Raw genomic sequence first — 13,936 nt, forward strand, 5'->3', positions numbered from 1 at the left:
AACCCCACTGCTGTGCCCTGAAAAAACACCCAGGCCGCAGCTTGGCACTAGGCTCAGACCTGTGTGGGCACCTCTGGACCTGGCGTTTTGCAGCAGGGCTTGTTTGGAAATGTCACTCTGAAATGATTTAGCATCCCCTCGGCGCGGGGCGAACGTACGTCATGGTGAGGATGTAACCAGACCCTCCCTTTGCAGTTCCTTCAGCAGCTGGCACGAGAGCAGGAGAAACAGCTCCTCTGGAGCTTGCCCAGAGCGACGAGAGCGGCGGCGATTTTGGTGCAGAAATGGCATTTTCAAGCTCGCCTCCGACAAAATCTCCTGTGGACGCGGCCGCGATGGAGAAGGCGTCGAGCGCCGCGGCGCCGCCCGAGGCTCCCATCATCCTGAGCCCCCCACAGACGCCCAAGCCCGACTCCTACAGCCTGGTGTGGCGGCCAGGCCGCGCTGGGGGCCTGCCCATCAACGCCTACTTTGTCAAATACCGCAAGGTACCGTGCCCAGCCCTGCCCAGCCCCGTGCGGGGATGCACCGTGGTGCTGTGGGTTTCATAAGGAACACCAGGGCTGGTGGGTTGTGGTGGCTGATGGCTCAAGCTGGACACTGCAACCTTCCCAGAGAGAGCTCCTGCAGGAGACAGTTTCTAGGGGTCTCAGGCAGTCCTTCAGCCACTGGGTAACCTCAGCAAGGGGCAGGCAGCTCAGCTCTTAGCAGGGATTTCACCTCTTAGCAGGGATTGCACCTCTTAGCCGGGATTTCAGCTCTGAGTGATTTCAGCTCTTAGCGCTGATTTCACCTCTTAGCGCTGATTTCACCTCTTAGCAGGGATTTCACCTCTTAGCAGGGATTTCAGCTCTTAGCAGTGATTTCAGCTCTTAGCAGTGATTTCACCTCTTAGCAGTGATTTCAGCTCTTAGCGCTGATTTCACCTCTTAGCAGTGATTTCAGCTCTTAGCGGTGCTGATTTCACCTCTTAGCAGTGATTTCAGCTCTCAGCAGTCATTTCAGCTCTTTGCAGTGATTTCAGCTCTGCCTTGCAAGGTGTCCCCAGGCCAATACAGGGATAAAGAGACAGGAGCTCCGTGTAGCAGTTCCACAGAGTTCCTTTATTCCAGCAACCCTGTGAAGGAAGCCAGGGGTGACAGCTCCCTCCTGAACAGGGCAGAAGCAGGGGATTTTATGGGGAAAAGTGGGGTGGTACAAAAGGGGAAAAACCAATGAGTTATAAAGAATCTACATGGGATCCAAAGTGTGCTGGGAACTTGCCATGACCGAGGAGGGTTCCTCAGTGCAGGAGGGTTGAGATGATCTTGTCACAGCCCACTCAAGGGACGTCTCTCCAAGGGAGAGGTTTGGTATGCTTATCTGTCTCCACATTGCTGTGAACCAGGACATGGGCTCAGGCCAGGCAGAACACAGTGTCTGAAGCACAATGTCACGCACACAGCTGAAGCACAGTATTCCTGTGCTCACACAGCTTGTTTGAGGGATGGCTGACATTGTCACCAATACACTGCTCTGTCTAGTTTTAAAAGTGAGATTTATCCAAGCTTTTCTGTTCTTTACAGTGTCGTTATGGAGAATGGGGCTCCAGGACGTGTTGTGTGCAGAATCAGTGAGGTTAAAAATGCATTTAAATGTGAGCCAGCTTGAATCTGTGTGTGAGAGCAGAAGGGAAGCTGAGTTTTACCTTAGTGCATCACTGAGTTTGCTGCTCTGGGTCCCAAAAGGACTTAATTAAACTGAAGTTATCAAATATGAAAGTGAACTGAAATTTGCAGGGCAGTACCTACTATGGCATTAAAAATGGTGTGACAGCACCAAGCTCTTTTCCTTAATATCACATGGTGGGATTCCTGGGGTCTCTTGTGCAGAGCCAGGAATTGGACTCTGTGATCCTTGTGGGCCACTTTGAACTCAGGAGGTTCTGTGATTCTAAAATCAGAACCAAGCAATGCCTGCGTCTGTTCTTCCAAGCAAACCAGTTTTCTGCGTGGCAAAGCTGTTGGATTTATTTTTCATAAGCTTTTTAATCCCCTACATCCTGATCTTGTCTTAGCCTGGAGGGAATGCTTAGAGTTTTGACCTGTTGGTTCCTGAAAACCAAGTGCCAGAGTTTGTTGGTGATAATTTCTCATCAAAGGCAGTTGGTTCACATAAGCCCTGGAAGCTCTGAATGCTTTTTTGACCTTTTTGACGCTCTCCCTTCTCTCACACCAATCCTTTCCACATTAAATGTGCTCACTCATGCATTTCTCGGCACTGAATTTATCCTGTTTTTAGGGTGGTACTCTCTTTGTGTCATTAAATTATTTTATTGATTTCCCTCTTTTAATAGAGGAAAAAAAAATTGGGGGAATAAAAGCCCTGGAGTGGCTGCTGTAGAAGAAAATAGTTGAACAAAGACCTCTGGCATAACCTTTGATAATCCACGGCGTTTAGATCTGCCTCCAATGTTTTATTAAAGTCTTATATTGTTTAGTAGTTTATTTTTGATGGAATCTTTGTCTTTTCCTTTGGGATTTGGGGTAATGTTTTCCTGCAAAGGTCAAGCATTAAGAGACTACCCAGAAAGTCTTTCTTTTCTTTAACGGAGCTGATTTTTCACTGCTAAGTTAAAAAGTGTTTCTGCTTTTAAAAAAAAAGAAACATGCATTGGTAAACCCAAATCTTTGATATCCCTGCTGACTTTTTGCCACCCTTAACTAAGACATACGTTTTGTTGCCCATTTTAGCCAGTAAATATTTTTAAATGCTGAAGTTTAGGGGAAACTGGGCAAGTACAGGGGGTATTGGGTCCAGCCCTTTAGTAGCAATCAGCTGAAGGCTGACTGAAGGCTTGGAAAGTAGTTTTAGCCACAAGTGAAAATGAAAAAAAACCAGTCAAAAACCAACTCTGTGTATGTGCGTGGAGAGGGGAAATAAGTTTATCCAAGGAGTGTTATGGTGCTTATTCCGAGAGGAGAAAATGGCTGCAAAGCTGCTGATTTGTAGTAGAGGCACTTGGAGACAAACCATAGGTGAATGTAGGACAGGAGTTTTGACAAGGGGCAGAGGTGCTTTGGGGTGTGAGCAGTCCCCAGTTCTGAGTGTGCCATGCTCACAGTTTCTCCTGTGTGCAGCTGGAGACAAACCATAGGTGAATGCAGGAAAGCAGTTTTGGTGAGGAGCAGAGGTGCTTTGGGGTGCAGTACAGGGTGTGAGTAGTCCCCAATTCCAAGCATGCCGTGACAGTTTCTCCTTTTTGAGCAACTAGAGACAAACCATAGGTAAATGGAGAACAGCAGCAGTTTTGGTGAGGAGCACAGGTGCTTTGGGGTGCCATGTGGGGTGTGAGCAGCCGCCAGCTCCAAGCATGCTGTGACAGTTTCTCCCTAGTGAGCAGCTGGAGACAAACCATAGGTGAATGCAGGAAAGCAGTTTTGATGAGGAGCAGAGGTGCTTTGGGGTGTGATTCGGAGTGTGAGCAGTGCCGAGTTCTGTACACATCATGCTGACAGTTTCTCCTGTGTGCAGCTGGAGACAAACCATAGGTAAATGTAGGAGAACAGCAGTAGGAGCAGAGGTGCTTTGGGGTGCAATGCAGGGTGTGAGCAGTCCCCAGTTCCGAGCACACCGTGCTGACAGTTTCTCCTGTGCGCAGCTGGAGACAAACCATAGGTAAATGTAGAACAGCAGGAATTTTGGTGAGGAGCAGAGTTGCTTTGGGGTGCAGTGTGGGCTGTGAGCAGTCCCCAGTTCCAAGCATGCTGTGACAGTTTCTCCTATGTGCAGCTGGAAACAAACTGTAGGTGAATGTAAGAAAGCAGTTTAGGTGAGGAGCAGAGGTGCTTTGCGGTGCAGTTTGGGGTGTGAGCAGCCCCCAGTTCCAAGCACACCGTGCTGACAGTTTCTCCTGTGTGCAGCTGGAGACTAAGCATAGGTAAATGTAGAACAGCAGGAGTTTTGGTGAGGGGCAGAGGCACGTTGGGGGGCAATTCGAGATGTGAGCAGTGCCCAGTTCCAAGCACACCGTGCTGACAGTTTCTTCTGTGTGCAGCTGGAGACAAACCATAGGTAAATGTAGGAGAACAGCAGTAGGAGCAGAGGTGCTTTGGGATGCAATGCAGGGTGTGAGCAGTGCCCAGTTCCGAGCACACCATGCTGACAGTTTCCCTTGTTCCCCTGTGTGCAGCTGAAGACAAACCATAGGTAAATGCAGGAAAGCAGTTTTGGTGAGGAGCAGAGGTGCTTTGGGGCACGATGCAGGGTGTGAGCAGTGCCCAATTCTGAGCACGCCATGCTGTGACAGTTTCTCCCTAGTGAGCAGCAGGAGACAAAGTGTAGGTAAATGCAGGAAAGCAGTTTTGGTGAGGGGCAGAGGTGCTTTGGGGTGTGATTCGGGGTGTGAGCAGCCGCCAGTTCCAAGCATGCTGTGACAGTTTCTCCTGTGTGCAGCTGGAGACAAACCATAGGTGAATGCAGGAAAGCAGTTTTGGTGAGGAGCAGAGGTGCTTTGGGGTGCCATGTGGGGTGTGAGCAGTGCCCAGTTCTGTGCACACCATGCTGACAGTTTCCCTTGTTCCCCTGTGTGCAGCTGGAGACAAACCATAGGTGAATGCAGGAAAGCAGTTTTGGGGAGGAGCAGAGGTGCTTTGGAGCATGATGCAGGGTGTGAGCGGTGCCCAGTTCTGTGCACACCATGCTGACAGTTTCCCTTGTTCCCCCGCGTGCAGCTGGAGGACGGCGTGAGCGCGGCGGGCGGCTGGCACACGGTGCGGGTGCCCGGCAGCGAGCACGAGCTGCGCCTCACCGAGCTGGAGCCCTCCAGCCTGTACGAGGTGCTGATGGTGGCCAGGAGCGCCGCGGGCGAGGGCCAGCCGGCCATGCTGACGTTCCGCACCAGCAAGGGTAGGTGCAGCACAATGTGCCCTGTGTCCTGGCCTTCCAGAGACATTTGTTTAATGACATCAGTCCTTTAATGGCATCTGCTAAGCCACATGTGAAATATTCTGCAATTTATTTGCTAAAGAACAGCCTCTAATAGCTGAAATTGCTGGAGGGCAAACTTCCTTGAGTGTGAGGCTGTTGGTAAGTAGAGGTTATTAAAAGCTCGATAATATTATTTTTGGGGTGATTGTTAAGATTTGTGCTGTGAGGTTTCTCTTGCTTTAAGGAGCAAAGTCAGGAGTAGTCTGTCGTTGTTGAGATTTTTAATCACAGAAGAAACTCTGCACCACTGAATTTTCATGTGTCAACAAAGCTGTTCCTGGTTTGCTTTGCAGACACCTCAGTGACAGTCTCTGCTGACCACAAGCCAGCTGTTCTGATAGTTGTGTGCAGACAGCAACAAGCACAACATTCCTAATCAGAGCGTTTTTTTCTTCCAAGCTTGGACGCTGCTGCCTGTGCTCTTTAGCACACAAACAAGTAGATATTTTTTGTACTACTGTCCAAGAATGGCTTTTAAGTGACAGAGGGTAGGGTTAGATGGGATACTTGGAATAAATCCTTCCCTGGGAGGGTGGTGAGGCCCTGGCACAGAGCAGCTGTAGCTGCCCCCTCCCTGGAAGTGTCCAAAGCCAGGCTGGATGGGGCTTGGAGCACCCTGGGATAGTGGAAGGTGTCCCTGCCCAGGGGAGGGGGTGTTGACCAAGGTGAGCTTAAAGGTTCCTTCTGACTCAAACCGTTCTGGAATTCTATGATGGACAGGATAGCTTAAAATTTTTTAAAGAATTTCATGTCTTCATGAAATTTGTGAAACAGATCCTTTGCCTAACCATCCTTCTCATCATTCTATCAATGAACAGATACAAAACTGATGGCCCTCAACCTCTGAAAATCTCTCCCCTGCTAAAAAAAGTCTACAGCTCCCTAATTGTGACCTACCCGCCCCCCAGAACATCTCTACCTGATGAAACTTTGGGTCTCTCCCAGGAACCTGCCCAACAACTCCAATCCTGGCTGGCCTACTCACCCTCCACAGCCCAGCAGACACAGCCCCAGCCTGCACCACCCTTGGCCAGACACACAGAAACCTTCAGTGTGGCTGACTGGTCCCTCACCTGCTCCAAAGGGAGCCTCATTCTTCACCTGCATCTGTCAGCAAGCTAGAGAGGATTCTATGGCTCCTACTTACACAAAGAAACCTCTAACACAAGAGTCCTCCTGCTCCCCCTTCATGGACTGTGTGCTAATGAGGTCAAACACCATTTTGGGAGGCCACAGTCATCCATCCCCAGCCTCCTCTCAGCCATCCCCTCCCCTGCACAGACCCTCAGAGGATGAGTCTGAGGAGGATTCTCTGCAGAACACCCCACACTTACCTGATTTTTTTGTGCTACACCTCCTCCCTTTATCATCACAGGTGCACATTCCTCCACCCCACCTTCCTCCACGTGTCAGGTTCAAACAGCCCCCGGGGCATTGCACCAAACTGTGGCAGAATCCCATTCCACCCATTCTTTTCTGTAAAAGACATCCTGGTGTTCATACTCACATTCCTCCTCCTGCAAACCCTCCCAGCTTACTGGGGGGCTCAGAAAGCTTCACACCAGCAAAGCCACTTGTCACAGCCCATCATATTAAACCCAGATGGTGCTTCCTCTTCACTGTCCTGTGATAAATCCCTGGCAAAGTCAGGGCAGTCAGTACTGCCACCCTACCCTGCTCCACACTATCCTGCCACAGGCCAAAAGCCCTCTCAGCCTGGTGTACTGGCTCCAGCTGCTTCCACAGCATTTTTATTCGTCCTCTAGACATGGATTTCAGTGAGTAATTTTCTCCATCTGGTGATGTTGTGATGAGTGGGCTTGGCAGCACAGGCAGGAGCTGGCAGCATCACCACTAAGCACAGTGGATGTCAGTACTGCAGATGGACAGTCACCCACCCACAGCCTGGGTGGGAAATCTCTCCCTGATTGCTCTCCTGACTGTCCAGCCTGGGGTTTGAAGCCAGGGCAGCACGGTAGCAAGTAAGCATTGACAAAGAGCATTTCCTTATGCAGGCCCTACACTGATGTACTGTCTGTCAAATCTTCTTAGAAAGAACATCATCCTCGAAGAACACACAGGCTCCATCTCCACCTGCAGGAATCCCCAAGCATCCCATTGTTCATGAAGGCACAAATAATAACTTTGGTGTCATCCTTCCAGACCTGTCTCGCCACAGTGGAGGTAGGAGTGTGGATGGTTTGTGATTTGGGCACTCAAAGTTGTGTTGCAAGGAGCTGTGTCTGAGTTAACCTGTGTTTATTACTGCTCCAGGTGCTTGTATTGCCTCCTCTATTTCCTGTTTATTCTGTTACATAGGATATTTCCTAGGATGCTGCTGCCTGCATGTGTGGCTCTCAAAAAAACAAGAGAATTTTTGCTTACAAGACACGTTCTCACTGCTCATTTTTAAACCTGTGGTATCTTTTTGCTAAATACTCTGGTTTTCTCTTTCCTTCCACTGAGAAAGAGCCAAAGGAAGAGGAAGTGGGAAATGGCTGTGTCAGAGCTTTAAGTTCTCAGAGTGTGTGATATCTGTTCTGAATGTTTTCCTGTGGCTTCCCAGGGACAGGCTTATTTCTGATGGGGAGGAGATATAAGCACTTCCCAGTAGATGTGATGTTTGGCCTGGTTTCCAGTGAAAAGAGCACGTTTATAGTCCTTTTTCTCATCCCCTGTTCTCCCAGCCTTTGAACTCCTTGGCCTGGTTCAGGCAGATTTACTCAGGGGCTGAGATCTCAAAGGTATCTAAAATTTGGGGTAAAGCCAAAGGTGAGTGGAGAGGTTTAACAACACTGGCAAGGAGCTGAGCTTGTGGCAGCACTGAATGTCAGAGGAGCCACACAAGGGCCTTACTGGTGCCTGGCTGCAAATGCTCAGCTGCTTCATGCCCCAGAGCTGCCAGCCTGCTGCTCCTTGCTCCACTCCTCAGCACCAGCTCCATGTTCATGGATCCAGGCTGGTTTAGTAAAGCCTCACAGCTCTTAAAACCAGATTTACTAACACCCCTCTTTCCTTTCTCTCTGTCCCACTGCTGCCTGTAACCACAGTGAGTTCCGTAAGTACATCCTGCTGCATGCTTTGTTCTCTCTTCCTTCTCGTTTCTCCAGCACTCCTTAATGCAGATGGGTTGAAGTCCCATTGGGTCTGGGGGGATTTTGGGGACTTGAAAATAAGAACCACCACGTTTTTCTTGTTCACTTAGTGTATGTGTCTGTTTTCATGTAGAAATGGTTGGGAGTAGTGCAGTACCATATAATTTTTTAATATTATATTGGTAAGATAGTAAATTCCTCTTGAATTGTCTGCTTATCATCCATCCTCTTCAGCAGTGGTGATTTCAGGAGGATTTGAGATTCTCCTTGTTAATATGTGAAATCCAACACAATCATCAGCAAACGAGCTTAATGTTATTAGTGAAAACTGAGTTTCAGCTGACTCTGACCCTCTTGTACCCGAATTTCCCCGTTCAGTTCCAGAAGCTCCTGACCGACCCACGATATCCACGGCCTCGGAATCGTCCGTCTACGTCACGTGGATCCCCCGTGCCAACGGGGGCTCCCCCATCACTGCCTTCAAGGTGGAGTACAAACGTCTGGGGCGCAACAGCGACTGGCTCGTCGCAGCTGGCAACATCTCTCCCTCCAAGCTGTCTGTGGAAGTTAGGAACTTGGAGCCAGGTAGCAGAAATGATCTTTCATTACTGCGGCTCTTCGGGTTTTCTCGTTTTAACTTCTGCTTGGATTACCCCGTTTCTGCTCGATTAGGTTTGGGTTTTGTGTATGGCCTAGGAGCTCGTTACATGAATTCAAGTTGATTTCTGGCTTTCCAAGTGGAAAAAAACCCCACCATAATTTAATACTTGTTCATGTGGAGAGGAGGGTTGTGTATCGCTGCTATTTTTAACTTAATTGTCCTTCTAGTGAACACTCAGAACGTGGAGAAAAATGCAATAATGGAAAAATGTCTGTCCTGACTTCTTCCAGTGTCTAGCTCTGAAAAACTCAGGCAAAAAACACAAGAGAAGAGGGAGTGGATAGTGATAGGGATCCTTTGAAGCATCTTCTCAGTGCCCACCAGTTTAGGGATTTTCTGGCCTGATGGAGGTATCTCCAATAGCCCTGAAAACTCAGGCAAAAAACACAAGAGAAGAGGAAGTGGATGGTGATAGGGATTCTTTAAAGCATCTTCTCAGTGCCCACCAGTTTAGGGATTTCCTGGGCTGATGGAGGTATCTCCAATAGCCTTTGGACATTACTTGAGTGACTTCCAGAAGCTGTTTATATCTCCACACCAGCCTGTGGCAAGGGCTCCTCTCCTTTTCTAACTACATGCCGTGCAAAAAGCACTTCCTAATCTGTTTAGTCTCCCCTTGAATCCTCTTTCCAGCACTTGTTTCGCTACAAGGGCTTCTTTCTTTCCCCTCTTTCCCTTAAAAGGAGAAATGTACCGGTTCCGCGTGATCGCGGTGAACACGTACGGGGAGAGCCCGCGCAGCGCGGCGTCGCGCCCGTACCAGGTGGCCGGCTTCAGCGGGCGCTTCTCCAGCCGGCCCATCGCCGGCCCGCACATCGCCTACACCGAGGCCATCAGCGACACCCAGATCATGCTCAAGTGGACGGTGCGTGCAGCTCTGCCTCTCCTCGCTGTAGGAATGAGAGGGGGTAGCATGGTGGGGACAGACGGAGACGGAGATCTCTGAAGCCAGGTCGTGGAACTTGGGGTTTATTGCAGAGGGCCTGGGCGCTGCAGGGGCCTTTTGGGATTTGGGGTTTATGGCAAAGGGCCTGGGTGCAGGGCCCTGCTGGGAGCTGCCAGCCACAGCTCAGAGCAGGGCTGAGAGAAGAGAGGGGGAGAGAGGATGAGAGGGTGAGAGAGTAAAAGGGTAAGAGAGCAAAAGCGTAAGAGCAAAGAAGGGTACGCTCTTATGTACGAAGGGTACAAGAGAGTGAGGTTCCCATTACAATACCATAAATCTTCTGTGTTGAATATTCTAATTCTCACCAACCAATTTGAGATACAAATCCTACAGCATTTACATACAGCCTATAAGAATCATTACATTTCCATAGTGTGTTACATTTTAAACCCTGAAAACTCCTCTTGGGCCCCTTCTGCCAAGCTGGCAGGGTCTGCTCTGACCCTTGGGCCTGTCTGCAAGCAGAGGGTGTTGTTTCATCAAAAGGGGATCACCTTCAGCCAGCCACACCATTGTTTTCCAGTTGTTCAGTAACTGAGGTATCTCAAAGCTTGTTTTCATTTCAATCTCACTTATAGTTTCTATATTCTCAAAATCTTTTGCCAAACATATTTATAAGGCTTTCCTGTTTCATCTTCCCCAACACTTACCACAGTTTGTACTTCAAAGTCAAGGATTAATGTTGTTTGTGGAGTGGTTTTCCTCCACACAAGACCTGGAGATGATCGTGTTCCTAGGATGGGGCTGAGGCACTTCATGTCTGTATGGTAGAACTGGGGCACTTAATTGGACTTGTGCCTCTCGAGCCCTTTGCCCAAATTTCCAGACACTTTTTCCCGCTCAGAGGCAGCCCTGTCAGTTGTCTGTTGCCTTTTGCACCATCTCCCAGCTTCCCTCTACCCCACTCCCCTTCCAGCTCCCCAGGGACCCTCACACCCCTCCTCGGGTTACGCCAGATGTGCCCAACTGGCAGCTCCAGTGAGAGGCTGCAGCCGCCCCAGTCCACCTGCTCTGGCACAGACATCTCAGAGGCACCAGTGGGCTTAACTCTGTCCCAAGCCCTCTTCATGCCATGAGTTGTGAGTGAGTTGGCTCTGTTTCCTGCAATTCCTGCTGCTTTTGTCAATCCAGGCTGGGGTGGCTGGGAGAGTGTTTCAAACCCGCCGTCTTCCCTCACATCCAGTGGAGGTTTCATGTTAGAGAAACATTTTCCTTTCCCCTGTTACCTCGTCTATTGTAAACAAGTACTTTAAAGTCCTTATTGAAACCCACAGAAATTCTTTGCTCTTGTTTTGAAATCTAACCCCCTGGTATACTTTGGAGGATTTAATGTGTAGAGTTCCCAGTGTTAGTTTGCTCTGCTAGCTCAGCCTTAAGAGATGTTAAGGATAATAAACTTAAAATAACCTCTGGTTCCTCAGGAGGCTGCATAACTTAAAGATTCTTGAGCTGATTTTTAGAGTGACCTTAACTCTTTCTGAAGAGTTTTATGGTTTTAACTTTTCCATTTCCATTAATCATGCAGATTTTCAGGCTGTGTATGATCAAACTCTAACTGAGGGTTTGAGAAGGGATATGGGAGGAAAGAGTTGGCCCAAACTCAGTCTCTTGTACCCATCCTACTCTCTGTCTACTCAGGGGAGCTCAGTCACTTTTACTTACACAACCTTATTAAAAATACTCCTATTTGCAGAGCGTGAGCTACTCGGTGGCGACAGCACAGCAGGAGTCAGTTAAAACTTTTCTCCTCTCATGCAGTCTTAAAATTCTTTTGCAGTACATCACATCGAGCAACAACAACACGCCCATCCAGGGATTTTACATCTATTACCGGCCCACGGACAGCGACAACGACAGCGACTACAAGCGCGACATCGTGGACGGTACGGTGCCTGCCTGGAGAAGGGGAGGGACACCCTGTAGCCATGTTGGCTGTGTTTATATGAAATCTAAACTGCTTTTCCCAAGCAGTCTTTATAATATATCTCACAGGAGGAGCTATCTCAGCTCCCTAACGTCGGGGTTTGCCCACACGTGAGCTGGTTTCTTCCTTCTGAAGCCTCTTTGACGTGGAAGCTTGAGGGCTAAATGCTGGGTTTAAGTTTGGCTTGTTACACAGCTGCAAAGCCTTAATGAAGGTCTGTTTTAACTGTGTAGCTTCAAGTTGTATAGAGAGAAAGCAGTGTAAATGAGGTTTAACCCAGGATAAAAACATCTGGGTTACAGACTGTACTAACAACTAGCTGGCTTTCAAAATTATTTACCCCAGCATGGACTTTCTAAGCTGGTAGTATCTTGTGTGTAATTGCCCTTCTCTCCTCTTACCTCGCCTAATCACTTCTCCTGCTATAAGGAAGTTGCTTTTAGCCTCAAGTGCTGTAGCACTCTGCAAATGCAGCTATGTTTGTGCTTCATTTTGCCTTTTAATCAAGTTATTTTTTTCCCCTGTGCATATTAGATCATCATTTTCCTGGAAGAAGTTATTAGATAATGTCTATATTAGTCCAGAAGTGGAAAACCCTTTTAAAAATATTTTATTTAATGTCCTTATTGCTCGGCCTGAGCAAATGCAGTGATCTCATTCTGGCCCAATGACGTTAATTATTTTTTTCCCCCTCATTTATTCAGTTACAAGAGGAATGGACCTTTATTTTGAAAATTTTCCCCTGCCAGACAATACTGCACATAGTACTTTGATGCATGACATAAGCTTTTGCACACTATAAAGCTATTAAAGGTCCAGAGTTTGAGCTCAGAGGCTTTAAAGAACCTTATGCAGGCTTCACCTTCATCTGCAAATGTATTTTAGCCTTTGCTAGACAGAACTTGTGTGTTTATAAATCTTATACACTGAGCAGTTAGTTGTTTAAGTGGGCTCCACTGTGCTGTGAAATTAGCTTGTTTCGGGTTTTTTTCCGAGCGTGTGTGTATTGAACTCTTTGTGGCAGTCTGAAACCATTAGCAGCTGCTCCGCTCTGCCAGAGCCTGCAACAGAAATCACTCGGTGGAAAGATTTAAACTTCAGCTTCTCTTTACTGTGCTCCCCTAAATTAGCTTTTCAGGAGGAAAAAAAAAAAAAAAAAGAGAGAGAACTATTTTCAATTAAGTTGTGATTGGAAGCACTTGATGTGAAATATGTAGAGGAACATGTGACTTAAGGTATTTTTGCCATAAATCACTTGTTCTTTGCTTTTTCTCCCGCTCTGTTACCTTTGAATTAATCTGCTTTATGACAGGGAATTTTATCTTGAAATGACTGCATGAGTTGTGGAAAAAGTGTTGTGATGCCTGTGCTAGCTAAGTGCTTGCCGCAGGCTTTCCTCACCGCTTCCTGTTAAGTCTTGTCTTTCGAGACATTCAAAACTCTGCAGAAACCTTTTTTTTCCCTTATAAATGCCGCTGCAGGCAAAAATCAGATTTTATTTGAAGGAAAAAACAAGCAGAAAAGCTCTGATGGCTCCTCGGTATCTCTCAGCCGCTGTAGGCAAAAGCAAAAAAAAATCACCCCTGTCCTGCAGTGATGGTCTGCATTTCTCTGTTTCTGGTCTGCATTTCTCTGTTTCTGGTCTGAATTTCTCTGTTTCGGGTCTGAATTTCTCTGTTTCGAGGATCCTGGAGATTGAATTTTAAATGTAAATGCAGTCTGATGTCAGTTGTTTAAATGTTTTCCCCTGCTAATGGTGCACGAAGAGGACAGTTAAAGTGCCTGTACTGATTCCAGTTCCACTAATGGTTTGAAGCGGAAACCTAAAACCTGGTGTAGTAATTACCGAAAGGAATGCTTGGGGGTGGGGGCGCCGGGAAAAGCGAGGCTGAATCTTGGGAAAAAACGTGCGATTTAGGCAAAGGCAGCTCCAGCCTCAGCCAGGGCTGGGGATGTGGACACGGACCGTGCTGGGCAGCCCCTGGTGCAGAGGGGCCCTGCTGGGGGTCCCGGACCTGGGCTGGGGTCCCGGAGGAGCTTGAGCAGCATCACGGTGACAGCCGAGCACGCCCGAGCCCTTTTATTAATGCTTAAATCAGTAGGTGGTAGACAGTTCCTTAGAAACAGTGGAAACAGTTCAAGGTGGTATTTTCCAAGAGGGATTAAGAGCACTCAAACAGTTAATTAAACTCCCCCTCCAAAAAAAAAAAAAAAAAAAAAAAAAAGGGTCGCTGTTTAGTAAAATTTGTCACAAGCCCGTGAAAGTAAAAACTGGGAGTGATTTATCCTGAAGTGCTCAGTGCTTCAGGAGGGTGTCTAAATGAAAAGCTGGCCGGGGGCCAGAG

General features: G+C 48.0%; 1 protein-coding gene across 1 annotated transcript in view; it reads left to right on the forward strand.

Moving 5' to 3' along the window:
• CDON (cell adhesion associated, oncogene regulated) overlaps positions 1–13,936 on the forward strand; it is a 59,931-nt gene that overhangs the window by 33,752 nt on the left and 12,243 nt on the right. Inside the window, exons 9-14 of the mRNA XM_058041194.1 lie at positions 196–488; positions 4,713–4,887; positions 7,021–7,152; positions 8,442–8,648; positions 9,408–9,589; positions 11,445–11,550. Coding sequence (XP_057897177.1) covers positions 196–488; positions 4,713–4,887; positions 7,021–7,152; positions 8,442–8,648; positions 9,408–9,589; positions 11,445–11,550 — 1,095 coding nt within the window. The remainder of the gene's footprint in view (positions 1–195; positions 489–4,712; positions 4,888–7,020; positions 7,153–8,441; positions 8,649–9,407; positions 9,590–11,444; positions 11,551–13,936) is intronic.

This window comes from Melospiza georgiana, chromosome 27, assembly GCF_028018845.1.
Source record: "Melospiza georgiana isolate bMelGeo1 chromosome 27, bMelGeo1.pri, whole genome shotgun sequence".
Taxonomy (NCBI): domain Eukaryota; kingdom Metazoa; phylum Chordata; class Aves; order Passeriformes; family Passerellidae; genus Melospiza; species Melospiza georgiana.